This window comes from Hemitrygon akajei, chromosome 3, assembly GCF_048418815.1.
Source record: "Hemitrygon akajei chromosome 3, sHemAka1.3, whole genome shotgun sequence".
NCBI lineage: Eukaryota > Metazoa > Chordata > Chondrichthyes > Myliobatiformes > Dasyatidae > Hemitrygon > Hemitrygon akajei.
Genome location: NC_133126.1, coordinates 113,430,353 through 113,457,977, shown reverse-complemented (window position 1 = coordinate 113,457,977; position 27,625 = coordinate 113,430,353). Strand labels below are relative to the sequence as shown.

At 45.8% G+C, this 27,625-nt stretch overlaps 1 protein-coding gene across 1 annotated transcript in view; it reads right to left on the bottom strand.

Moving 5' to 3' along the window:
- LOC140725310 (unconventional myosin-VIIa-like) overlaps positions 1 to 27,625 on the bottom strand; it is a 156,651-nt gene that overhangs the window by 28,314 nt on the left and 100,712 nt on the right. Inside the window, exons 29-43 of the mRNA XM_073040619.1 lie at positions 25,172 to 25,399; positions 23,543 to 23,707; positions 20,514 to 20,631; positions 19,704 to 19,830; positions 18,807 to 18,976; positions 16,295 to 16,482; positions 14,776 to 14,888; positions 12,774 to 12,931; positions 10,831 to 10,984; positions 4,781 to 4,936; positions 3,898 to 4,003; positions 3,699 to 3,812; positions 3,160 to 3,247; positions 2,967 to 3,073; positions 1,660 to 1,845 (exon numbers count right to left, since the gene is read on the bottom strand). Coding sequence (XP_072896720.1) covers positions 1,660 to 1,845; positions 2,967 to 3,073; positions 3,160 to 3,247; positions 3,699 to 3,812; positions 3,898 to 4,003; positions 4,781 to 4,936; positions 10,831 to 10,984; positions 12,774 to 12,931; positions 14,776 to 14,888; positions 16,295 to 16,482; positions 18,807 to 18,976; positions 19,704 to 19,830; positions 20,514 to 20,631; positions 23,543 to 23,707; positions 25,172 to 25,399 — 2,178 coding nt within the window. The remainder of the gene's footprint in view (positions 1 to 1,659; positions 1,846 to 2,966; positions 3,074 to 3,159; positions 3,248 to 3,698; positions 3,813 to 3,897; positions 4,004 to 4,780; positions 4,937 to 10,830; positions 10,985 to 12,773; positions 12,932 to 14,775; positions 14,889 to 16,294; positions 16,483 to 18,806; positions 18,977 to 19,703; positions 19,831 to 20,513; positions 20,632 to 23,542; positions 23,708 to 25,171; positions 25,400 to 27,625) is intronic.

The window sequence follows — 27,625 nt, the reverse complement described above, 5'->3', positions numbered from 1 at the left end:
TGTGTCTGTGCGAGTGTGTCTGAGTGAGCGTGTCTGTGCGAGTGTGTCTGTGCGAGAGTGTCTGTGCGAGCGTGTCTGTGCGAGCGTGTCTGTGCGAGAGTGTCTGTGCGAGAGTGTCTGTGCGAGTGTGTCTGAGTGAGCGTGTCTGTGCGAGAGTGTCTGTGCGAGCGTGTCTGTGCGAGAGTGTCTGTGCGAGCGTGTCTGTGCGAGCGTGTCTGTGCGAGCGTGTCTGAGTGAGTGTGTCTGAGTGAGCGTGTCTGTGCGAGCGTGTCTGTGCGAGCATGTCTGTGCGAGAGTGTCTGAGTGAGTGTGTCTGTGCGAGTGTGTCTGAGTGAGCGTGTCTGTGCACACAGAAATGTATACACGCAGGATCATCTACAGCACCCTAATACCAGACTTCTCCCAACCTAACAAATATTTTCCGTAGTTTTATTTTCCAGCTCCTTTTCTCAGCCCTCCCTCCACCACACCCACCCTGGTGTCTGCAGGCCCCCATTCCAAAACGCCAAATTGCATCCTACATCTTATTACCTCCAAATGTTAAAGAGCCAAACTGTCTAGTAACTGGTGACTTGAACTATTAACAGCAGTTAAGTCTGTGAAATGCAATCACTGAAGGTTGTCATGAACAGGGGTGAGGAACTCAGTCACAGGCAGACACAGCCAAGTCTCAGGAAAGCAGTGAGCCCACACCCAGGAGGTCCATGTGGAAAGGCAATATGGATTACTGTTTCCATAGCAATAACATCCAATACAAACGCATACCACAGTAAATCTTCACTAATCCAGCACACCCAAGCCTTTGATAGTGCCTGATTAGCAGATTTTATGCACCATCAGATTTATTTTATTAATATTCCAACATATTTTTAATTCACTTTGTTCTTACGATGTTACACAGTAACATTTCAGTGAACATAGGCAACAAAAAGGCAACCCATGAGTTTAGGGTGAGGGTAGGAAATGTGGCTCGATCATTCAAAGGGGCATGGCAAACATCACCTGGTAAGTCAAATGATGAACTATTGGGATTTCCAAATAGTTGGATAGTGGATTATCAGAATTGAACTGGGGTATGGAGGGCTATGGTCCTAGTGGAGGTTGATGGGACCAGGTAGAACGATAATTTCATGCACTAGATGGGCTGTAATACTTCATGACTCTATGAGACTGTAACTTGTACTGAGAATGTTCACAAGCCTGGTTCCTGAGGCAATGGATTTGCCACAGGAGAATACATTGCATCAACTGGGACTGTGTATTCTGGGGTTTAGAAGAATGAGAAGAGATCTTGACCAAAAATAGAGGATTGTTAAAGAGCTTGGCTTACTAGATACAAGGAAGACATTTCCCTTGGCTAAAGAGTCACAGCCAGGGTCAGGATTTGAAAATGAGGGGCTGGACATTCAGGAGAATGGAGATGGGGAGAAATTTCTTTACATGGAGATTGGTGAAGCCATGAGATTGTTTATCCTGGAGGACTGTGGAAACTTGGTGATTAGGCTCATTCAATACAAAGACAGATAGAATAAGGGAATTGAGGGATATACAGATAGTGCAGGAAAATGGTAATAAGGTAGGTCAATGGTAGAGAAGGAACAAATTGTCCCACAGTAGGTTTAATGATTCATTAACAAGTTCAATAAACTCCTGGAATACCTTCTTCCATTCCTCAGAAGACATTATCCGAAGCATATCCTGAGGAACCAGTTCCTTCAGTAGTTTGGGAATGTTGTGGAACTGAGACTTGTCACTGTCGAACTTCACTTTGTACAGGAATGCAGCAATCTGGATGGCATCTTCTTTGGTGCATTGGTGATAACCCCGCAAGTACTTTGGAAGTTCCTTGGCATTGAGAAAAAGAGAGGGTCAAAATGTCAAATCAAAGCAGAAAGTGCAAAAAAAAACTCAGCAATTGGACAACAATCATGTAGAGAGAAACAGACAATGTTTTAAGTCCATGGCTCTCCATAAGAACTGGTGTCCTGTGGGTGGGTTGGCTTATTTTCCAGTCGAAAGCCATTTCTACTGTGTCAGTTGAAGATTGGTCCATTTAAAGGATGTGGCTGCTCTTTGGTTTGTGCACCATGGCACCAGTTTCCAACTCTGGGTGCCTTGGGGTATAGGAATAGTACTTGTGAGAGGTTCACGCTCCTTTCTTTCTTTTCTTTGTCTCCAGGGCCAGCTTCAGGCTGAAATCGCAACCAGTGCTAAAGGACCATTGAGAAAGAGCATTGCAGACATAGATACAACCCACGCCCCTGGTGTTTGTTTAGTTAAGTATTCATTTGTAGCAAGCTTAGTTCTAATTTAGGAAGATTTAATGGAGTACTCATTAAGTTAAAGGATAACTGAGTGTTCAATATTTTGGTTTTGTGTAGTTTAGGGTAGTTTAGATGAACACTATTTTAGTGCGTCACTGTTCATTTTTAAATAGATGGTTTATGTGTCCATTTGTGATGTGTGTCTTCAGTTTCACTTAGTGGATCCTTGAAACTGCCTCCACATTAACAACTGGGAAAGGAGAAACACAAGGTATTTTCAGTAGGAGTGAAGGTGGGGAGAGATGTGTGGAGCAAATGGAATGTGTGTAATAAGATGAGTCAAAATGGGGATAGTTAACATTATGTAGACTTTCTTGGTTTAGGCAAAGACGTGCTCATGGTAAAGCTGCTGGATTGTCTGACAAGCTACATATTCATGTAGGGTGAGTACAATGGAGCCAACATGATATGGAAACAGAGTGGGTTGGAATGTGCCTGGTGGTTTCAGGACAACCCATTAGTACTCAATTACCAGTGAGGCCAAAATGCCCACTCTCTCAACTCTCCTTCAGCAAATTTTATTGATGTTCCCAGAGTGCTGACTCACTGTGGCTCACGCAGGGAAGCTAGGATTCTTTGTGTAGTGTCAAGGAATGTCTGGAGACATGTTGGTCACTGCTGCTTGTCACAAGTCCCGCTCACCTGTGGGAAGTGAAGGATGATGTCTGCTTTGAGGTCCCGCCCAGGAACCACGTTCAGCCATAGCTTCCTCAGGAAGAGCACCTTGTATGCCACTGACCCAGCCAGTCCTGGAACACAACAGCAGAACACATTCTGACTCCAGCTAAGGACGTTGGGACTCTGGAAACATCCAGAAGCCAGGCACAAGACTCACCTTCCGGTGTACACCTTTCCTTCTTCACCCAGTCACACACCTGCCACACATAATCGAAAAAGAAATCTCCTTCTGGGATGCTGATCACCTAAACAGACATGGGACAGAAATCTCAGGGGGGTCCAGTGATATGGACTGCAATTAAGCCCCACTATGGATCAGAGTGTGAAAAAACGATAGGGAAACCCAGAGGGAGTGAAGTAGATCAATGCCACAAGGAAGAGGTAGGGATTTGCCTTCATGGGTAGCTTATAAAGTTTAGCCAATTAAAGTCCCCATGGGTAACAGTTAGATTATGGGCAATTAGAGTCCCTATGGGTAAGAGTATGGGCAATTAGAGTCCCCATGGGTAACAGTTAGAGTATGGGCAATTAGAGTCCCTATGGGTAAGAGTATGGGCAATTAGAGTCCCCATGGGTAACAGTTAGAGTATGGGCAATTAGAGTCCCCATGGGTACCTCACTATGTTGTGCAGAAACATTATTTGTACTGTAAGTGTGTCGTTGGGAGGATGAGGGTCAGGCAGTGATGCCCCTTACCTTATCTTCTACTTGTACAAAGAGGTTGAGTCCTTCTGGAGAGCTCAGCTCCAGCTCTTTGGCGATGGTCTCACACAGGCCCTTTGCTTTGGTGCTGGCGTGGACCTCGAAGGCCTATTGGAGGAGAAGTGGGTGAGAAGGGGTCTGAGGAGAGTCTGAGGGTCCACAGAGCAGCCGGTGGGCCTGGGCTGATGCTCACCTGGTTGGTGTCGTTAGGGAAGAAGATTTTGTGCAGGATCTTGGTGTTCCAGCATTGGATTGCCTCTACCTCCATCACATGTGGTGGGTTCTTCCGAGCTCCACATCTGTCAGCGGAGACAACAGCTGCACATTCACTCTACACAGCTCAGCAGGGCAAGTCTTCACCACTGGGGAACATAGTGCCACAGGGTGGACTGATGTACTTACAAGTGGAGTTTGTGCTGGACTCACGCTGGACACTTTAACACACACACACACACACACACACACACACACACACACACACACACACACACACACACACACACACACACACACACACACACACACACACACACACACACGTACTAACACTCACACACCCTTACACATTTATCTACACACAGATTAATATACACATATCTGATTTCACTCTATACATGCATACATACTTCCATTCAATGATATACAGATACCTTAATACAAATATACACATAAAATTTCCAGACCTAGTTACAGACACACACATGCTCACTCAGTCACACAGACACTCACTCATACACTAACAACAGATTTCCATGCATGCTCTTACACACACAGGGATGATCACTCTAATCACACATCCAGTTTGATCACATTCCTGATCTGAATGGCCAAATGTATTCAACTATTTAAAACAGGCACAAGGATGTCGGTGTGACCAGAAATCCATCCCACGCTCACAATTTCTTGCAACCACCAGAGAGCAAACTAAGTGAAGACAGACTATGTGAAGTTACTGCACTGCCTGATTTGCTCAGCCTCAGAACACAGCCATTATTAACACAGGGATAGCTTATCTTCAACACAAGGTGGGTGGGTTTCCTACCTTTACAGAGCGGGGTAAAGACCAGTTACTGTACCGTTTAGTCTTTGTTAGTCTCTGAATACACTCTGCCGACAGACGTTCCTTTGGCCGACTCTCAAGGAACATCTTCACATGAGGGAAGAGCGTGCTGCTGGGAGGGAAGAGCCCGGTGCAGAGCCAGAGCAGCTGCCAGCCACTGTCCATGCTGTACCTACGAATTACAACAACATGGGAGGCTATCAACACAATAGTACAGCACAGTACAGGCCCTCCAGCCCTCGATGTTGTGCCGACCCATACAGTCGGCCCTCCTTATCTGCGAGTTCCGCATGCGCGAATTCAACCAACCGCGAATCGGGAAAACCCGGAAGTGCTCTTCCAGCACTTGTTGTTTGAGCATGTACAGACTTTTTTTTTCTTGTCATTATTCCCTAAACAATGCAGTATAACAACTATTTTACATAGCATTTACATTGTATTAGGTATTATAAGTAATCTAGAGATGGTTTAAAGTATACGGGAGGATGTGTGTGGGTTATCATGGATCAGGATCGGAAAAAAATTGGAAGTTCTCTTACCAAGTAAGTCGGAACAGGTACATCCGGTATTATTTAGCGTCAGTTAGTCAAACGTTTGTCTTAGTATATAGTATATATTTTACTGTTCTATGCATACAAAACACTTAAGAAACGTATGTATTCCAATAATTAAACCACTGCGTTGCTTAGTAATAATTGTAGCTTTCATCGGGGCAGGGCCTTTCTCACTTTATCCTTTAAAATAGTTCCGATTGTTGACTGACTGTAACCTAACACTTTTCCAATGACCGATGGCGTTTCATCTCTTTAATTATTTCCCCTTTATTTTCAATCGTGATTGTGATTATTTTCATGAACAGAAACACTGCAGATTCAGAGCTGTACCACCGTGTCCTAATGTCCACCGCACTGAGACAGGTTAAATAAGGTCTGGGGTTCCACTGGGTCCTAAGGTCCACCACATTGAGACAGGTTGAATAAGAGACTTGAGCATCCGTGTTTTTTGGTATCCGCGAGAGGTCCCGGAACCAATCCCTCGCAGATAAGAAGGGCCAACTGTATATTCCTTAAAAAAGAGTACTAAACCCACACTACCCCGTAACTCTCAATTTTTCTTTCATCCATGTGCCTGTCCAAGAGGCTCTTAAATACCCCTAATGTTTTAGCCTCCACTACCATCCTTGGCAAGTCATTCCAGGCACTCACAACCCTCTGTGTAAAAAACTTACCCCTGATGTCTCCCCTAAACTTCCCTCCCTTAACTTGCTATTCGTGCCCTGGGAAACAGGCACTGGCTATCTACCCTATCAATGCCTCTCATAATCTTGTAGACCTCTATCAAGTCCCCTCTCATTCTTCTATGCTCCAAAGAGAAAAATCCCAGCTTTGCTAACCTTGCATCATAAGACTTGTTTTCCAATTCAGGCAACATCCTGGTAAATCTCCTCTCCATAACTTCCACATCCTTCCTATAATGAGGTGACCAGAACTGAACACAATACTCTAAATGTGGTCTCACCAGAGATTTGTAGAGTTGCAACATGACCTCTCTACGCTTGAACTCAATCCCCCTATTAATGAAGCCCAGCATCCCATAGGCCTTCTTAACTATCCTATCAATCTGCGCAGCGACCTTGAGGGATGTATGGATTTGAACCCCAAGCTCCCTCTGTTCATCCACACTCTTAAGTAACCGACCATTAACCCTGTACTCAGCCTTCTGGTTCGTCCTTCCAAAATGCATCATCTCACACTTTTCCAGATTGAACTCCATCTGCCACTCTTCTGCCCAACTCTGCAGCCTGTCTATATCCTCTTGTAACCTTCAACAACCTGCAGCTCCATCCACAACTCCTCCAATCTTCGTGTCATCCACAAACTTACTCACCCATCCTTCCACCTCTTCATCCAGGTCATTTATAAAAATCACAAAGAGGAGGGGTCCCAGGACAGATTCCTACTGCACTCCACTAGTCACTGACCTCCAGGCAAAATACTTCCCTTCCACAACTACCCTCTGCTTTCTTCCTTTAAGCCAATTTTTTATCCAAACAGCCAAGGTTCCACTGATCCCATGCCTCATGACTTTCTGGATGAGTCTCTCACGAGGGGCCTTGTCAAATGCTTTGCTGAAGTCCATGTAGACCACATCCACTGCCCTACCCTCATCAATTTCTTTTGTTACCTCTTCAAAAAGCTCAATTAGGCTCGTGAGGCACGATCTTCCCTTCACAAAACCATGTTGACTATCCTTCAGTAGACTGTACTTGGCCAAATGCTCGTAGATCCTATCCTTAAGAATCCTTTCCAACAGTTTGCAGACCACCGACGTAAGACTCACCAGTCTATAGTTCCCTATTACCTTTTTTAAACAAGGGAACTACATTTGTCATTCTCCAATCCTCCAGCACCTCCCCTGCAGCCTAAGAGGATTCAAAGATCATAGCTACTGCTCCAGCGATCTCTTCTCTCACTTCCCACAGCAACCTGGGGTATATCATGTCCAGCCCTGGGGACTCATCAATCTTGATGTTTTTGAGAAGATTCAACACTTCTTCTTCCTTAATCTCCATATTGTTCAGCACACAGGCCTGTTCTATTTCGACCTCACCCCGATCAAGGTCCTTTTCACTTGTGAATACTGAAGCAAAGTATTCATTTAGGACCTCACCAACCTCCTCCGCCTCCAGGCACATGTTGCCTTCTTTATCCTTTAGCAGCCCCACCTTCATTCTTGTCATCCTCCTATTCTTCACATACGCATAGAACGCCTTGGGATTCTCCTTAATCCTACATGCCAAGGCCTTCTCATGCCCCCTTCAAGCTCTCCTAAGTCCTTTCTTAAGCTCCTTCCTGGCTACCCTATATTTCTCATGAGCCCCTCCTACTTCCTGCTTCTTATATCTAACATATGCTTCCTTCTTCCTCTTGACGAGTTGCCTCACGTGTTTCATCAGCCACGGTTCCCTTTTCCTACCATTTTTTTCCTTGTCTCAGTGGGCCAAACCTATCCTGAATCCAGCACAAGTGGTCCCTAAACTTCCTCCACATTACTTCTGTGCTTTTACCCTTGAACATCTGTCTCCAATTTACACTCACTAGTTCCTGCCTCATCCCTTCATAGTTAGCCCTTCCCCAGTTAAGCACTTTGCCATTTTGTCTCATTTTATGCTTTTCCATAGCTATGTTGAAGCTAAGGGAGTTGTGGTCACTCTCACCAAAATGCTCCCCCACCAAGAGGTCTGCCACCTGACCAGGTTCATTACCAGAACTAGATCCAGTACGGCCTCTCCTCTCGTCGACCGGTCCACATACTGTACCTGCCCACCACCTGGCCTCTTACAGCGATAGGAGGACTTTCCTCCACACTGTGGTCCCAGGCTGGAAACGATCTGATTTTCCAACTTGTGTGCATTTCGAGCTGCCCAGGAGAAGGAGTAGACATTTCTCTGGAAGCCCCTGTGGGGAGGGGTTGAATACACCACAAAATCCAGAGATGCAAAGCCTCTGTGCTTTGGAGCTTGCCTTGGGTTGGGGTCAGGAGGAGCACTATCCCTACCTCCTGCTCACTTGTTCTCACTGTTTCTATCCAGACTGGCCATTTGTGTCTATCAGCCCTCTCTTTCTTTTCCATTTCCTCATTCAGTTTGACCTGCACAGTAGGCCAGAATGTACAACATTACACAGACTTCACAACGGTAGCAACACATTGCACAGTCAAAGGAGCTTAACTACCTGGTAGATACAGTGTGTGTAAACTGTGACCCCAGACATTGACACAGTCTGATCAATCAGTGACACTGGATGTTGGATACAGTGTGATCAATAACAAACACGGACTGTTAGTGTTGTCAATAAAGAACACTGGATGTTGGGCACAGTGTGAACAGCAAAGGACACTGGATGTTGGACACCATGTGAACAGCAAAGGACACTGGATGTTGGACACAGTGTGAACAGCAAAGGACACTGGATGTTGGACACAGTGTGAACAGCAAAGGACACTGGATGTTGGACACCATGTGAACAGCAAAGGACACTGGATGTTGGGCACAGTGTGAACAGCAAAGAACACTGGATGTTGGGCACAGTGTGAACAGCAAAGAACACTGGATGTTGGGCACAGTGTGAACAGCAAAGGACACTGGATGGTGGACACAGTGTGAACAGCAAAGAACACTGGATGTTGGACACCATGTGAACAGCAAAGAACACTGGATGTTGGACACCATGTGAACAGCAAATGACACTGGATGTTGGGCACAGTGTGAACAGCAAAGGACACTGGATGTTGGACACCATGTGAACAGCAAAGGACACTGGATGTTGGGCACAGTGTGAACAGCAAAGAACACTGGATGTTGGGCACAGTGTGAACAGCAAAGGACACTGGATGTTGGGCACAGTGTGAACAGCAAAGGACACTGGATGTTGGACACCATGTGAACAGCAAAGGACACTGGATGTTGGACACCATGTGAACAGCAAAGGCACTGGATGTTGGGCACAGTGTGAACAGCAAAGAACACTGGATGTTGGACACCATGTGAACAGCAAATGACACTGGATGTTGGGCACAGTGTGAACAGCAAAGGACACTGGATGTTGGACACCATGTGAACAGCAAAGGACACTGGATGTTGGGCACAGTGTGAACAGCAAAGAACACTGGATGTTGGGCACAGTGTGAACAGCAAAGGACACTGGATGTTGGGCACAGTGTGAACAGCAAAGGACACTGGATGTTGGACACCATGTGAACAGCAAAGGACACTGGATGTTGGACACCATGTGAACAGCAAAGGCACTGGGTGTTGGGCACAGTGTGAACTGCAAAGGACACTGGATGTTGGGCACAGTGTGAACAGCAAAGGACACTGGATGTTGGACACCATGTGAACAGCAAAGGACACTGGATGTTGGGCACAGTGTGAACAGCAAAGAACACTGGATGTTGGGCACAGTGTGAACAGCAAAGAACACTGGATGTTGGGCACAGTGTGAACAGCAAAGGACACTGGATGTTGGGCACAGTGTGAACAGCAAAGAACACTGGATGTTGGGCACAGTGTGAACAGCAAAGGACACTGGATGTTGGGCACAGTGTGAACAGCAAAGAACACTGGATGTTGGACACCATGTGAACAGCAAAGGACACTGGATGTTGGACAGCATGTGAACAGCAAAGAACACTGGATGTTGGGCACAGTGTGAACAGCAAAGGACACTGGATGTTGGGCACAGTGTGAACAGCAAAGAACACTGGATGTTGGACACCATGTGAACAGCAAAGGACACTGGATGTTGGACACAGTGTGAACAGCAAAGGACACTGGATGTTGGACACAGTGTGAACAGCAAAGAACACTGGATGTTGGACACCATGTGAACAGCAAAGGACACTGGATGTTGGACACAGTGTGAACAGCAAAGAACACTGGATGGTGGACACAGTGTGAACAGCAAAGAACACTGGATATTGGACACCATGTGAACAGCAAAGGACACTGGATATTGGACACCATGTGAACAGCAAAGGACACTGGATGTTGGGCACAGTGTGAACAGCAAAGAACACTGGATACTGGACACCATGTGAACAGCAAAGGACACTGGATGTTGGACACAGTGTGATCAATGGGAAGCACTGGATTCTGGGCACATTCTGCTCATTGAGGAGCAGTGGATGTTGAAATCAGTGTCAACAATGAGAAGCATTGGAGCAAACCTCAAACCGAAGGTGATCTCAATGGGTCAGGTAGCATGTTTGGAGGCAGAGGGATGGTCTATAATTTGGGTTGAAACTCTTTGTCAGGACTAAAATGAACTTTAGCATTTGTTTTTGGCTCTAGATCCCCACACCTGCTGATTGCACAGACAGACTTGATCGGCCAAAAGGCCTGTTTCCATTCTATCCCTCCCTAGCAGATATGTAATATAGGCTTTGCATTGCACCTGTACAGACATGTACTTGTGCATGTGACAATAAACTCCACTTTGACTCTATGAGTCTCTGACCTCTGAGTAAGTGAGGATTTGGGAGTCAAGGTCTGAGTTCAGTGCTTACCTGTTCTGGTTGCCAGTCAATTGCTTCATGATCTGACAGTAGACTTCATCCTGTAGAGCCTCCTCCTGCAGGGCTCCAGAAAATATCTGGTCAGTAAGCTGAGTGCCAGTCTTGGACAGCTTACCAGGGTAATCGCCCATGTACTTCATTATAGGTACGGTGATGATTAAGGAATCAACACGGGGGGGATCGAATAACGGGCAGGTAGGTACAAAATCAGTGTTTTGGACTTGAGAAGACACAGTAGGGAGCTGACTGCCTGAAGTGAGTTCATGTTGGGGCTGTAAGCTGCTGGCTGGACTTGCACCTGCCCCAGCTCAGTGCCCACATACTGGGACTCTTCAATGGATGATGGTGTTTCTCCTCATATTCCCACCATTGGATCTTCAGCGATTAAATAGATCTTGGCCAGCATTTCCCTTAACTCTGTTTGCTCTACCAGCGAACACAAGCAGCAGTTTGTGGAGTTTGAACACTGGAACCATCAGCTTCACTCTGGATCTGGGTTTTTCCCTAATCCCCACGCAAATCAACTCAGTCAGTTTTGGTGAGGGTAGTCGGGTGACAAAACAGGCAGATTGGGTGTTAACAACTGTGACATGGTTCACAGTTGGAGTTATAGCTGTCCATTGCTGGCAGGGGAGTCAGTACTGATGTCAGGGAGATAGTCAGCTTTGGTACATCCCAACCTCGGGAAATTCCTGGCTCCACCCTCCAAAATGGGCAACAGAAGCAGAAGTCTCTCAATGGGTGGGTAGGGATGTGAGGACCTCGGCTGGAGCAGGAGCTGACCTCCTCAGATCAGGGGATGCCAACAAGAGAGAATGATAACACTCATGGCCAGCAAATACAATGCAAGGGACTGATATACAGTAGGCAGTCCATTGGGCTGGTGTTAGGGTGCAGCATAAGCCAAGGGCGTAGATTCAGTTGATTTCACAGTGTGCACTGAAATCTCTCCAGCTGTGATTACAGTGGGAACTGGATATCTGTGATTACAGTGGGGACCGGATCTCCAGCTGTGATTACAGTGGGAACTGGATATCTGTGATTACAGTGGGGACCGGATCTCCAGATGTGATTACAGTGGGAACTGGATATCTGTGATTACAGTGGGGACCGGATCTCCAGCTGTGATTACAGTGGGAACTGGATATCTGTGATTACAGTGGGGACCGGATCTCCAGCTGTGATTACAGTGGGGACCGGATCTCCGGCTGTGATTACAGTGAGCACTGGATATCTGTGATTACAGTGAGAACTGGATATCTGTGATTACAGTGGGGACAGGATCTCCAGCTGTGATTACAGTGGGAACTGGGTATCTGTGATTACAGTGGGAACCGGACATCTGTGATTACAGTGGGAACTGGATATCTGTGATTACAGTGGGGACCGGACATCTGTGATTACAGTGGGGACCGGACATCTGTGATTACAGTGGGAACTGGATATCTGTGATTATAGTGGGGACTGGATCTCCAGCTGTGATTACAGTGGGGGCCGGATCTCCAGCTGTGATTACAATGAGAACTGGATATCTGTGATTACAGTGGGAACTGGATATCTGTAATTACAGTGGGGACCGGATCTCCAGCTGCGATTACAGTGAGCACTGGATATCTGTGATTACAGTGGGAACTGGATATCTGTGATTACAGTGGGGACCCGATCTCCAGCTGTGATTACAGTGGGAACTGGATATCTGTGATTACAGTGGGGACCGGATCTCCAGCTGTGATTACAGTGGGGACCGGATCTCCAGCTGTGATTACAGTGGGGACCGGATCTCCAGCTGTGATTAAAGTGAGCACTGGATATCTGTGCAATCTGAACTTTAACCTTATATTTATACTTTTGCTAGTAGCTCTCTTGGTCAGAAATCTCTAAGATATGGGGTTGAGGAGGATTTTGGAGACTGCTTGCTCTGACCAAAAGGATATCAGTGAAGCTTTGGCATGCCACTTGTACCATCTCTGGATTGGCACAGACTTTCTTCAACAAAGGCAATCTCAGTGGCTCCTTGGAACAGGCCCAGATCCGGTCCTTCACACGAGCCTTTGTTAACACCGCTCGGCTCATTGACTCTTTACCTGGGGGCCTGAAGGAGCAAAAGGGTCTGATTAATACCATCTACAACTCAGTCACACTCAACACAACAGATCTAATTCACAAGAAGCATCAACTCCAGGCCTTCTGTTCCACCAAGAAGGAAACCTGTCATATGCTGCTCTGTACTGGCTCTCTCACAATGCTAAATTCTAGAAAGAGAAAGGGAGCAAGAGAAAGGCAGAGAGAGAAAGAAAGATAGAGAGAAAAAGAGAGAGAAAGAGAGAGAGAGAGAGAGAGAGAATAACGAAAGAGAATAGAGAGAGAGAATAGAGAGAGAAAGAGAGAGAGAAAGAGAGAGAATAGAGAGAGAGAATAGGGAGAGAGAAAGAGAGAGAGAAAGAGAGAGAAAGAAAGAGAGAGAGAGAAAGGGAGAGAGAAAGATAAAGAAAGAAAGAGAATAGAGAGAATAAAGAGAGTGAAAGAGACAGATGAGAAAGAGAGAAAGAGGCAGAAAGAGAGAGCAAAAGAGAGAAAGTGAGAAAGAGAGAAAGAGGGAAAGTGAGAGAGAGGGGTGATAGAGAGAGAAAGAAAGAGAGAGAAGAGAGTGAGAAAGGGAGGGAGAAAGAGAGAGGGAGAGAGAGAGAGAGGGAGAAAGAGGAGAAAGAGAAAGGGAGAAAGAGAGAAAAAGAGAGAGAGAAAAGAGAGAGAAAGAGACGAGAAAAAGAGAAGAGAGAGAGAAAGAGACAGAAAGTGAGAGAGAAAGAGAGACAGGAAGAGAGAGAGAAAGAGAGAAGATATACAAGTACTTGGATAAGCAGGGCCTGATAAGAGGTAGTCAACATGGCTTTGTGCGTGGCAAGTCATATTATAAGTTCATAAGACTTAGGAGCAGAATTAGGCCATTCGGTCCCTTGAGTCTGCTCTGTCATTTCATCATGGCTGATTTATTATCCCTCTCAACCCATTCTCCTGCTTTCTCTCCAAAGCCTTTGACACACTTACTAATCAAGAACCTATCACCCTCCGCTTCAAACATACCCAAAGACAGGCCTCCTGTAGTCTGTGACAACGAATTTCACAGATTCACCACCATCTAACTCAGGAAATTCCTTCTCTCTGTTCTAAATGGATGTCCCTCTATCCTGAGACTGTGCCCTCTGGTCCAACTATAGGATATATACCCACCTTAGGATATATCCTCTCCCCATCCACTCTGTCTAAGCCTTTCAACATTCCATAGGTTTCAATGAGATGGCCCGCATTCTTCTAAACTCTAGTGAGTACAAGGCCAGAGCTCTCAAACACTCCTCATACGCTAACTCTTTCATACTGGAACCACTCGCGAACCTCCTCTGGACCCTATCCATTCTTTCTTAGGATAGGTGCTCCTCTTCTTTTCTTAAATAAGGGACCCAAAGTTGCTCATAATACTCCAAGCCTGGTCTGAAAAAATACTTTAAAAGCCTCAGCATTACATCCTTACTTTTATATTCAAACCCTCTTGAAATGACGACCAACATTGCATTTGCTTTCCTTACCACCAACTCAACCTGCAAGCTAATCTTTAGGGAATCCTGCACAAGAATTCCCAAGTCCCTTTGCATCTTTGATTTTTGAATTTTCTCCTCATTTAGAAAATAGTCTATGCCTTTATTCCTTCTACCAAAGTACTTAACTATACACTTCTCTACACTATATTCCCTCTGCCATTTCTTTGCCCATTCTCCTAATGTCTAAGTCCTTCTGCAGACTCACTGCTTCCTGAACATGACCTCCCTCTCCACTTAACTCCCAGTGAGTTATTAAAAAAAACTTCATAAACAAAGACACCATAAAGTTAAAAGATGGCATATCTGTTGCAGATCTGTTGGAGATTCAAGAAGCCAGGTGAACCTGAAGTAGTGGTAGGAGAACTCCTCGAGGGTGTAAAGCTTGGCCTCCACTTCATCTGGAGGGATAGTCTGTGTGGCCTGGCGCCGCTGGTCGGGAGACATGCAGATCAAATCCTGCCAAGGGAAAATTCAGGAGCTGAGAACTGGCTTACGGCAGGGCAGTGTGATAAGGGAACTACTGATCAGTTCAGGAAGAACATGTTCACAGGTTTATCACAGTTTCCGACATTTAAACAATGGCATTTCCTGACTCTTGAGTTTTGAGTTTTGACAGATGCGGGGTTATTTGGTGGTATCGCCTTTGGTTTTCAGGCAGCTGGTTAGACTTATCAAACCTGACAGGTGCTGGGTGTAGAGGCACACGCAAGGGAACAGAGCCTCCTCCCCAGCGAGTCCACACTGGCACTATAATTTTGTGGTCTCTCCCATTTAAAGAAATGTTCTGGCCCTTGTCTTACAATCACCGTAAGTAACTTCACACTCCCTGAGCCGCTTGCTTGCCTGCCTTTACAGATCCTTAGCTGCTGCTTCACCACTTTGTATCATCCGTGAAGCTCTACCTTTTATCTGAAATAGTCAGAATTCCTGAGAGCACAGGACTGATCCATCAAACTGGAAATGGCCAGCTCTGTTTTCATTACTCACCCTGAACTTCATGCTCAACCCTTCCCTCTTAATTCTACATTCATCATCTTATGTGGTAATTTATCAAATGGTGTTTGAAAGCCCAGAGATGCCATACCACTTGCTTCCCCCTTACTCACTCAGCTAGTTACATCCTTAAAACACACTAATAAACTAAACAAACAAGAATTTCCCTTCACAACGACACTGTGTAAACTTGTTATGACTCTGCAAGGGTCACTGTTGTTTAATGATCAATTCCAGCTAATGTTGAAAAGAAATTATCAGATCAAACGAGTATGCTGGACTTTTATTTTCTCACACTCTCTTAAATTGTTATTTCCAAAATGTATTTATTTCACAGTGATCTGGATATCGTCAGTATGACGGGCATTTAATTGTCCATCTCGAACTACTCTTGAGAAGGTGAGGGTAAGCTGTATCGCTGCAGCCCACTGGCGAAGGTGCTTGCACAACACTGTAGAGGAGGGAGTACCGGGATAGATACAGTGATGACATAGAAATGGCATACATTTCCAAGTCATGATGATGTGTGACGTGAAGTGCAACTTGCAGATGGTGGTGTCTCCGTGTCCCTTCTACACTTGCCCTCTTTGGGGGCAGGAATCATTCCTTTCGGAGGTGCGGTCAGAATAGCCTGCGTGATAGGTGCAGTATGTTTTGTGGATGGCACAGAACAGGAGGAACTCTCGGCCCTGTAACAGTTGGGAGCGAATATACAGGCCTGTAATAGGTGTGGACTCTTGCTGTGCATTGCTTAGCTCTGTAATGGGAAGGGCAATGGTCCCCAGATACGACAAAGGGCAGGGCCTCAGCCAAGAGACCTAGACCCAGAAGGAGCCCATTTCTATACAAATACTAATGAGCCAACGTACCATCACGTCTTTTGAAGGTTTCTTGAGGATAGGAATGATGTAGACAGACGCCAGGGAAATACTTCCCGTCTGTCCCGTACGCTCATTCAACCCCTGAATCCAGCCATGATCTTGCACCTGAGTATTCTCCTCAGTTTTCAACAGCTTGATCAAATCACCCTTCTCAAATTTTAGGAAGATGGGGTCATCTGGAATAGAAAAATGTGACAGAAAATTTAACTTTGCACTGAAGAACACAAAAGTTTTTATTGTAAAGTCAAATACCACAGAGGTACAATTAAACTTTGGAGTCAGACACTACAGAGACACCATTAGGTTATAGGGTGGCCCATAGAGATACAGTTAAAGGACAAGACATCACAGAGGTACAACTAGACTCTAGGATCAGACACAATGGAAGGGCAGTTAGACTGTAGGGTCAGGCACAAGAGATGGTCATTAGACTGTAGTATCAGACACTAAAGACAATAGAGATACAGTTAACCTATAAGGACACCCACTGCAAATGAACAGTTAGATTGTGGGATCTGATACTATGTATAGAAATCTGGTAGGAAAGGTATTGTTGATGAACAGATGAAGGAACAATCTTGATAGCTATTTCAGTTTTCAGACCTCAGAAATAAGACTTTTATTAATATAGTGTTTTACATAATTTCAGGATGTTCCAAGGAGCTCAATTCAAGTCATTTTTAATTGTCATTTCGACCATAACTGCTGGTACGGTACACAATAAAAACAAGACAACGATTTCTGGACCATGGCTTTGCAGTTAAGTCCTCTGGAAGTACCCTTTGTTATTTAATCTCTGTCATCTTCCAGCCTAAAGCAGACCCTTCCTTTTATTCCTCCATTCACCCACCACAAATTCATCTTGCTCGGTCTTAGGAACATACGGAGATCAATCAGCTTCTGAATGCAACCTGAACATGAAGCCCCTTCCACTAAAATATTATCAAGGGCATTTAAAATTTACAATTGGTTTCATATCAACTGAGAATCTCAAACTTTATTTACAGCTAGATACATTTCTTAATTTAACTCAGTAATGTAGATTCTGAAAGTAAATACTGAGGAGCAATAAGTGGAGAGTAATAACATGGGGAGAGGACAGATTAGTATAAATTGTTTCTTGATGATTGGCATGAATATGGGCTGAAGAGCCTGTTCCTTGACTCTGAAACAAACAATGCAGAAAGCCTGGAGGAGAGAAAACTGAAGTTGGGGTTAAGGGGATGGGGGTGGGGGTGGGGGCAAAGGATGTTCCGGAAGAAAGTTAGTAGGTAAACCCCGTGTGATGTGAAAGAGCAATGTAAACTCTGTGTGCAGAAAGAAGATGTGGTTTAATGGAGGAAGGAAGTGACACAGGCATGGAAGAGGAAGAATATGAATGAGCAGAGGTGTTATACGATGAATCATGGTGAACTGAGATTTGCAGCACAACAAAGGGGATCTGGGACTACAGATCTTAATTCCTTGAAAGTGGCATCAAGGGTAACTAGGGTCACGAAGAGAGCTTTTGGCACATTGGCCTTCATAAATCCGAGTACTGAGTACAGGAGTTGGGATGTTACGTTGAAGTTGTAGAAGACTTTGGTGAGGCCTAATTTGAGTATTGTGGCAGCTCTAGTCACCTGCCTGTAGGAAAGATATCACAAGATTGAAAGAGTACAGAGAAAATTTACAAAGATGTTAATACATTTAATTTATAAAGTTAGGAGCATAGGAGAATGAGAGAATATTCGACAGAGGTATACAAAATTACGAAGAGTAAGATAAGGTAAATGCAAGCAGACTTTTTCCATTGAAGTTAGGTGCGCTGGAACTAGAAGTCATAGGTTAAGGGTGAAAGGTGAAATACTTAAGAGGTATCTGAGGGGGACCTTCACGCCAATGGTGGTGAAAGTGTGGAATGAGTGGCCAGTGGATATGGGTTAGATGGCAACATTTAAGAGAAGTTTGGATGAGTGCATGGATGGAAGTGGTAGGACTATTGCCCAGATTTGGGTCAATGACAGTTCAGCATGGACCAGAGAGGCCAAAGGGCCTGTGTCTGTGCCTTGGCACTCTGTAATTCTAAACTGAAATGACTACTAACAGTAGCAAAATCACTAGCCCCACACACTTTTAAAAGAATGTAGGAAATAATTCTAAACTCCATTCTGCAACACCCTTTGCTCAGGTGCGAGGCTAAAAATGGCTCAGTTGTTACTGCTGTACTGGCAATAGGAACTTATCAGACAACTCAAGTTCCAAGGATTAGTGGAAAGCAATATTTGGAAAGGGTAGGTTAATCAGAGAAAGTCAGTGAGGATTTATCGAGAGAAGCTCATACTTAACCAACTTGATCAAACATTTGAAGAAGTAACAATGAATTAGCCCAGCAGATTTTAGCTATCGGATAACTCTTGCTCCTTTACTCTGCGCAATCAGGGAAAAGGCTTGGTCTCTAGACAAAGTTGTCAGGTGCTTTTGAATGGCACCAGGGAACCGGCATAAATGCTTACCGTACCTTGCTTGGGACTGTTGAGCAGTGCCACCGCATACTCTGACCTCATCTTCAGACCATTGAGAAACATCATGAGCAAATCAGCGATGTCGGCAGCGTGCCCAGATGTGAGGGTATACTCCTCACCCTGCAGTGTGCTCACTGTCACACTTTGCCCAAACAGCTTCGAAGCTCTGTGTGGAACAGTCAGGTGTGGGAGGTTACAAAACACTGCAAGCAAAATACTTATTGGCAGAGGTGACAAGACACCAGCCACATCAAAATAAGAGGAGATCTCGGCTCACATCGGGTCTTGTCCAGGAAGCCCAACAATTTTGCCCATTATTCCATTTCCAACCCAGTTCCTGGCCAATCGGCTTCTGCTGACTGTCCCGAGTTTATACAATAATCCTTCTTTGACCACAAGAATTGTTCCATCCTGTTACCGTAACCACCTCCCTCCACCCCTGATCCTTGCAGCTGCTGGTTGCCACTTACATCAGCTCACTGAAATGGCTGCTAAAAAGTTGATGTGTTTCAATCCTTCCCTCCTTCCTCCTTCATAGTGAGACCTCCCCAACCTCAACATGATCTCCACCCCCAGCTCAACCTCTTACTGTAGTGACCTCATGTGACCTCCACCCTCTCATGACCTCTACACTTCTGTGAACTCTGCCCAACAACCCAACTCTCTCCTTGGTGTGCCCTCAGCCCAAACACCAGTCCAGATCCCAGAGACTTGCCAAGCACACTGAGCTGTAGAGAAGAGGAAGGAAGTAACGGAGAGGGTTTAAATGCCCCAGCTGACACCAGTGACAGATGTAGGACAGACGAGAAGGGTGAGGAGAATTCCAAATGGGGGGAGTTGCAAGAGTGAGGGAGAGTATACAGCAAGAGAAGCCCATTTCCTGGAGCTCTGACCTGTTCGTATTCACTCCGGTGATCTCCGGGAAGGAACGTTTCCATAGGACTCTCTCATTCTTGTCCACAAGAGTGAGGCCAAGCCAGTTGACAGCAACCACCAGCTTGTTTGGGATGTGGGTGGGCCCTGGAAGTGAATGGCACGTGAGTGAACCAACAGCCCAGCCTACGTGCCCACGGTCTGTGCCAAAGGCCAAGGACATCCACTACTGTCCAGTTGGTCTGCAGTCCCTTCCCTCTTCCCCGTGTCATTAACCCTACGTACCAAGGGTAGGGGCAGTATGATGACACTATCCTTTGCCCTCCCCCCAGATTGTTGCTTGGATGTGGGTGACCAGGGATTGCCCAGATTTGTCCTGCAGGGACGGCAGAAACACAGCAGATTCCCAGCTACCACAGACTCACACACATTAGCCAGAGTCACACCACACAGCAAAATGGCTTCAGTACCATGCTGACCATCCAGCATTAGTTTACATCTGTGGTATTTCATTCTCCCCCCATTCCCATCAAATCCCCCCCAGATTCCACCACTCACCTACACACTCAGGGCAATTTAACCTACTAACCCACACGTCCCTGGGACGTGGGAGGAATCTGGAACATCGAGGGAAAACAGACGTAGTGGCAGGGAGGAAGAGCAGAGAGCAGCTGAGGTCAGGATTGATCCTGGGTCTCCGGCACTGTCAGCGTGCTGTACCTCAGGTATGTACACACACGCACATGGACAAATGCACTTGCATAAATAGAGTGTTACACACATATTCACATTCATAGCCAAAGATGGAAACTCATTCCCACACGCAGTACCTGAAAACTTTGCAGCTTCAAAAAACCTGGAGAACAGCAAGGGCCACTTCATGCGGACAAGGTCTACGAGTTGGGCCTTGAGAGAGAAAGGGTCCGGTTTCTCGGTGCTGAATAACCTCTGTCACAAATAGTCGAGAGATCAGTGATGAATCGCACATGCACACGTAGAGACAGATAATTAATGCAGTGTTGAAAATAAACCTCTAACAGGATATTGTCTGTTGAGAAGTGACTTTGCAGCCAGCCAAGATAGCCATTGAAACCAGCTGGGCCCAGTAAACCGACGTGTCCCTCATAGACTGAGCTCAGGGGAGTACATTTGTGTGTTGACGTGGCTGAGAGTTTGTGTGTGTGTGTGTGTGTGTATGTGCATGCCCACATGTGCTGCATATCTGTGTGTGGACCTGTATGTATCTGGCTCTGTATTTGTGGTGATCTGATTGTCTATATTTTTGTGTATCCGTGCACACTTAGGTGTCCCTGTACCTGTGAGTATATAGCAGTGTGAGCAGTGTAACCTGTGAGTATGCATATTTATTTTTGTGTTATCCTTTTGCATCAGTGTACAGTACAGATGTGTATCTGTGAGTGTGTGGATCTGTCTGAGTATCTGTGTGTGTGCTGATGCGTGTGTGTTGGTGCATGTATCAGTATATATAAATGTAATACATAATCATATGTATCCATGGATGTGCATGCATTTGCCTGTGTCTGTGTGTTCATGTCTGTGCATACACGTCTGTGAGAATTTATCAACATGTGTCCATTGCTCTTTCGTCTGTACCTATGATATATATCACTTTCACATGATATGTCAATGGCTTGGATGAAGGAATTGATGGCTTTGTAGCCAAGTTTGCAGATGGTATAAAGATAGGTAGAGGGGTAGGAGGCATGGAGGAAGTAGGGTGTATGCAGGTGACAGACAGATTGGGGGAATGGGCAAAGAAATGGGAGATGGAATTTATTGCAGGGAAGTGGATGATCATGCACTTTGGCAGAAGGAATAAAGGCATAAACTATTTTCTAAATGGGGAGAAAAAAATCAGAGGTTCAGGAGGACTTGGGAGTTGTCGTGCAGGATTCTCTAAAAGTAAACTTGCAGGTTGGGTCAAAAGCATGGAAGGCAAATGCAATGTCAGCATTCATTTCGAGAGGACTAGAATATAAGAGCAAGGATGTGATGCAGAAGCTTTATAGGGCAGTGGTCAGAGTGTACTTGAAGTACTGAGAGCAGTTTTGGGCCACTTATCTATGAAAAGTTGTGCTGACGTTGGAGAGGGTCCAGAGGTTGTTCCTGAGAATGATCCCAGCAAAGAAAGGGTTAACATATGAGGAGCGTTTGTTGCCTCTGGGCCAGTACTCACTGGAGTTTAAAAGAATGAGGGGGGATATCATTTCAACCCGTCAAATATTGAAAGGTCTGAATAAAGTGGATGTAGAGGAGTGTTTCCTGTAGTGGGGGAGTCTAGGACCAGAGGCACAGCCTCAGAATTGAGGGATGTCCATCTAGAAAACAGATGAAGAAAAGTTTCTTTAGCCAGAGAGCTGGCAAATCTGTGGAATTCATTGCCACAGATAGTTGTGAAGGCAAAATCATTGTGTCTATTTAAGTCAGAGGTTGATTAATCATGGAGTTGATTAATTATGGGGAGAAGGTAGAGAATGGGGTTCAGAGGGATAATAAATCAGCCATGATGGAATGGCAGAACAGACTCGATGGGCAGAATGGCCTTATTCTTCGTGTGTGTGTGTGTGTGTGTGTGTGTGTGTGTGTGTGTGTGAGTGAGTGTGTGTGTGTGAGTGTGTGTGTGTGTGTGAGTGTGTGTGTGAGTGTGAGTGTGTGTGTGTGAGTGGTGAGTGTGTGTGTGTGAGTGTGTGTGTGAGTGTGTGTGTGTGTGTGTGAGTGTGTGTGTGTGTGTGTGAGTGTGTGTGTGTGTGTGGTGAGTGTGTGTGTGTGAGTGTGTGTGTGTGAGTGTGTGTGTGTGTGGTGAGTGTGTGTGTGTGAGTGTGTGTGTGTGAGTGTTTGTGAGTGTTTGTGAGTGTTTGTGTGTGAGTGAGTGAGTGTGTGTGTGTGAGTGTGAGTGTGTGTGTGTGAGTGTGTGTGTGTGTGAGTGTGAGTGTGTGTGAGTGTGTGTGAGAGTGTGTGTGGGTGAGTGAGTGAGTGTGTGTGAGTGTGTGTGTGTGTGGTGAGTGTGTGTGTGTGAGTGTGTGTGTGTGTGTGAGTATGTGTGTGTGTGTGTGTGTGTGTGTGAGTGTGTGTGTGTGTGTGTGGTGAGTGTGTGTGTGAGTGTGTGCTGATGGTGGCAGAGGACACAGTGCCTACAGTAGGTGAGGGAAGGAGTGGAGTCGTACTCCTGTCCCTCCCATCTGCTAAATTTGTGTATGCGCCAGGCCTAATGAAGTGCCCACAGTATATGCTCGTGATATTCTGCCGCTGTAGCCCATCCACATCAGGGTTTTATGTGTTTTATGTTTAGAGGTGCTCTTCTGTGCAATATTGTTGTAACGTGTGGTTATTTGAGTTACTGTTGCCTTCCTGTCAGCTTGAATCAGGCTGTCTATTCTCTGATCTCCCTCACTAACAAGGTATTTCCCAGCCTCCATAACACGTGGTTCCTATAATATGTGGTCCTGTAGCCTACAGCCAGTGTGCGTTAAAGAGCCACAGGGAGCAGTTGCTGATATCACTCCACTGCACCGGAACCACCCAGGAGTTATAGCCTATACAGTGGGCAGCATGATTCCACCCACCCCAGCCGTCTGTAAGACATGTGAGCAGGTACCTTACATCTGTCTACAGGCACAATCCCATCCGCTCTGACACCTTCCACTACCGGCAGACTAGCAGCAGGTGTGCACCAGACACGGTGTAGCAGCAGATACTGAGGAACTGACAGTGCTGAAGGGTTTAAGGTGGAGAGCTGTGTCCTGTTCCAATTGTTGCATGGTTGTCAAGCAACCAGCTTTCATTTCTCCTGGTTACTCCCAGGATTAAACAGCTCTGGCGAATAAGGTTCCTTACTCACCTTCACTGATGCTGTGACCTGTTGACTCCATTCCTCTGGAGGCCTTCTCTGTAAGAGTTTGGTGGAGATACAAGTTCGGACAACCTCCAGCCCCTTCTCAGCCTCAGCGTCTGCTCCAAACCTTGTGTAGTAATGTTTAGCAGCGATCTCCACCAGCTCTTCCTCCTGCAGGTTTGTAATGACACCAGTTAACCAGCCCAATCATCTCCTGATAAGCCACCAAGTCCCGTCCAGAGAACCAGATACCACTCCTCCCACACTCTCCCAGCTGACCACCATAAGTAGTCTGTCATAGAAGGAAGGAGGAAATACTAACTAGTGTTCTAATACACCATTCTGCTCGGCTTCCTGTGACCCTTGACCACAGACAGAAGCAGCCGGCCTTTCTGAATGAGGTTCGACTGAGGTGTAGGGCGATAGCTTGACATGGGCTGGCAAATGAGGAGCATCCACTTGGGCCAGGGTGAACGTAGATAGGGTAAACGCAAGCAGGCGTTTTCCACCGAGGTTGGGTAACACTACAACCAGAGGCCATGGGTTAAGGGTGAAAGGTGAAAAATTTAAGGGGAACATGAGGGGAAACTTCTTCACTCAGAGGGTTGTGAGAGTGTGGAATGAACTGCCAGCACAGGTGGTGCATGTGAGCTCGATTCCGATGCTTAAGAGAAGTTTGGATAGGCAGTTAGATGGTAGGGGTATGGAGGGCTAAGGTCCCAGTGCAGGTTGATGGGAGTAGGCAGTTTTAGCATGGAGTAGATGGGCCGAATGGCCTGTTTTGTGCTATACTACTCTATGGCCACACACAACCGGGCACGCTAGTTTCCCCCCACATACCAAAGTTGTGCAAAGAAGCCTACATGCTTTAAGCAGGCAAACTGAGCATTTCTAATGCAGTGCTTGTGTTTCATTGAACAGCCAAAACATAAATTAAACAATGAAGTAAGTGGCAGTTAAGTACTTTGCTTTATGCAAAGAATGCTCTTGAATCACTTGATTGTAAAACAACATTGCTTACTGGCAGCCCACCATATCATGTAGAGTCCTGCCTGCTGACGGGATGTTTCCAGTGTCAAGTGGTTGTGTTTCACTCAAACCAATGAAGCTACTGGTAGTTTATTTGCTGGTTAATTGGATACTAAATTACCCTGCGTACATAGGTGAGTGGTGGGAATTGTTGGGAATGTGGGGAGAATAAAATGGATTAATGAGGGATTGCTGAAGATGGGTGTTTGATAGTCAGCAAAGACTCAATGAGCCAAAGGGCCTACACCATGCTACATCTCTTGATGACTCTATGACTGAGGTCCAGTAAGAACTTTGGGGAAGCAGAAGAAAAACTTTAGCCTTCGAGTCAAATGGCCGTAAAGCACAGCCGACCAATAAGAACCCCTCTACACTAATCACATGCGCCAGCGCATGGACCGTATTTTTCTCTGCCTTGGTAATTCAAGCACAGGAGCAGACACTTAAATGTTGTGACAGTCTCTGCCTCCCCCACGTGCTCAGGCAGCATGTTCCAGATTCCAACCAGCTGCCGGGGGAGAATATTCTTGTTTTTGCAACATGTTTAGATACACAGCAGATAATGAGATGCTAATTGCATAGTACGTAATTATCATGATCCCCTACCTTTTCAAATAGATATTCTCCAAACCGAATGCCGCGAAGGATCTGCTGGTAGATGAGGTCTGTGCTGACTGGGTCCTCGTTGCAGTTGTGCCAGGGGGTGAAGATCTCCTTGCGGAATAGCAGGTGCCAGGCTGCATGTCGCTCCTGCCCACCCTGCCTTTTCACGTACTGCTCACACTGCGATATGGCGTCCATAATGTGATCAGCACCACTCCCGAGCGAGGAAACCTAGCAGTAGGGTGTGGGGGGGGGGGGGGAAGAGAGAGCCAGTTCAGAGGGTAACTACTCCACCCCTATCAGCATTCAAAACGCTGGAAGAACTCAGTGGGTCAGGCTGCATCTGTTGAGAGGGATGGACATTTGATGATTTGGGTTGAGACCCTTTATCAGAACTGGATGGACTGAACTCCACCCAGCTCCTGCCAGCCCTCGCTCCGTCTCTTCCCTCCACATTGGCTATCTTCCCTCTTCTTCCAGTCCAGATGAAGGGTCTTGGCTCAAAGTATCGAATGTAAACCTCTCTCTACAAACGCCGCCTGACCTGATGAGTTACTCCAGTATATTGTGTATTGCTCCAGATTCCATCATCTGCATTTTCTTGTGGCTGCAGTTCTGTCTCGTCCCACTCACTAAAACCAACAGCCCAAGCAAACTGCACTAGTGCAACCCAAACACTAGGACTGGCAGTGAGCACCAGACACACCTACAGGCAATAGTGAAGACCAGCAGCAAGAGGAGGTGTCCGAGGAGTGAATGAGTTGAAACCATGAAGCCATTCAGAATGGCAACAGGCACTTCAGCCCATCTTGTTCATGCCGAACATCAATCGCTCATTTACACTAATCCTACGCTAATCCCAATTGATTCTCCACGTTCCAATCCCCCTCCCCCCAGATTCAACCACACAGCTACACATGCAGGGCAATTTACAGTGGCCAATCACCTGCAAACCAGGGATGGGTAGGAAACTGAAGATGTTGGGGAAAACCATGTGTCACCAGAACATGCAAACTCCAAATAGACAGCAGCAGAGGTTAGGATTGAACCTGTTTTTTGGAGCTTGGAGGGAAGCGACGCGAATGTGTAGATATCATAAAGTGGTGAATGTGGGAGGAGGAAGGAGCTGAATAGAGGAACAATGGGCAACAGTAACTGTTTGGGAAATGCTTCCATTTCTATAACATTTCCTATCACATATGGCAATTGTAAATTCACAGTGAAATACTCTCAAAGCTGCTGATTGAAAACGGACTGTCAGTTTGAGCAAGGCAATGGGTTATAATGATAATGATCATGGGTTTGAAGGATATTGCCAGTCAGAACTCAGGGTCACTTCTTCTGCCATGGGACCTCTTACTCCCACTGGAGAGGTAACCAGACCTTGTACTTAATTCCTCATCTGAGAGTCTGAAAGGTTGTACGTGTTAGTAATTGGTTTATCATTGTCACAGGCACAATAAAAATCTTTGCATGCCATTCAAACAGACCGTTCCACACATAGTGCATCAAGGTAGTTATTGACTGCAATAAAATGGGGGTGCTGCTCATGTTCCCATTAGCATTAATCCTCGAGAAGGTTCAGAGCTTCAAGTTCCAAGAAGTGAACGGTACCAATAGCTTGTCCTGGTCCAGCTACGTGGACGTCATGTTCAAGAAAGTACCTCTACTTCCTCAGGAGGCTGAAGCTCTGCACATTACAGAAACCAGCCTTCCCTCCATGGATTCTGTCTACACTACTCACTGACTTGTTAAAGTAGCCAACATAATCAAAGATACTCACCCAAACCGCATAGTCTCTCTTCTACCCCTTCCCATCAGGCATGAGATACAAAAGCCTGAAATACAGACCTGCAGGCTCAGAGACAGTGTCTATCACATTGCTATGACTACTAAATGGGCCCTTAGTATGAAACCTCACAATCTACCTCATTGCGGCCTTACCGCCCACCCGCACTGCATTTTCTCTGTAGCTGTAACACTTTATTCTGTTATTGGTTTCTCTTGTGCTACCTCAATGCACTGATAAAAAGACCTGTATGAATGGCATGCAAAACAAAGTTTTTTCACTCTACCTTGGTACATGTGACAACAATAAACACATTTACCAATTTAGTTAAAAGAAAACAGAATGCAGAATATAGACTTACAGACACAGATACAATCAGTGGACACTGTACTCAGTACCTAATAAATTGGCCACTAAGTGTATGTTCGTGATCTTCTGCTGCTGTAGCTCATCCACTTCATGATGTGATTTTAGAGATGCTCTTCAGCACACTTCTGTTGTAATGTGTGGTTATTCGAGTTACTGTCGCCTTCCTGTCAGCTTGAATCAGTCTGGCCATTCTCCTCTGACCTCCCTTATTAACAAGCCATTTTTGCCCACAGAACTGCCACTCGCTGGACGTTGTTTTGTTTTTGCACCATTCACTGTAAACTCTAAAAACTGTAGTG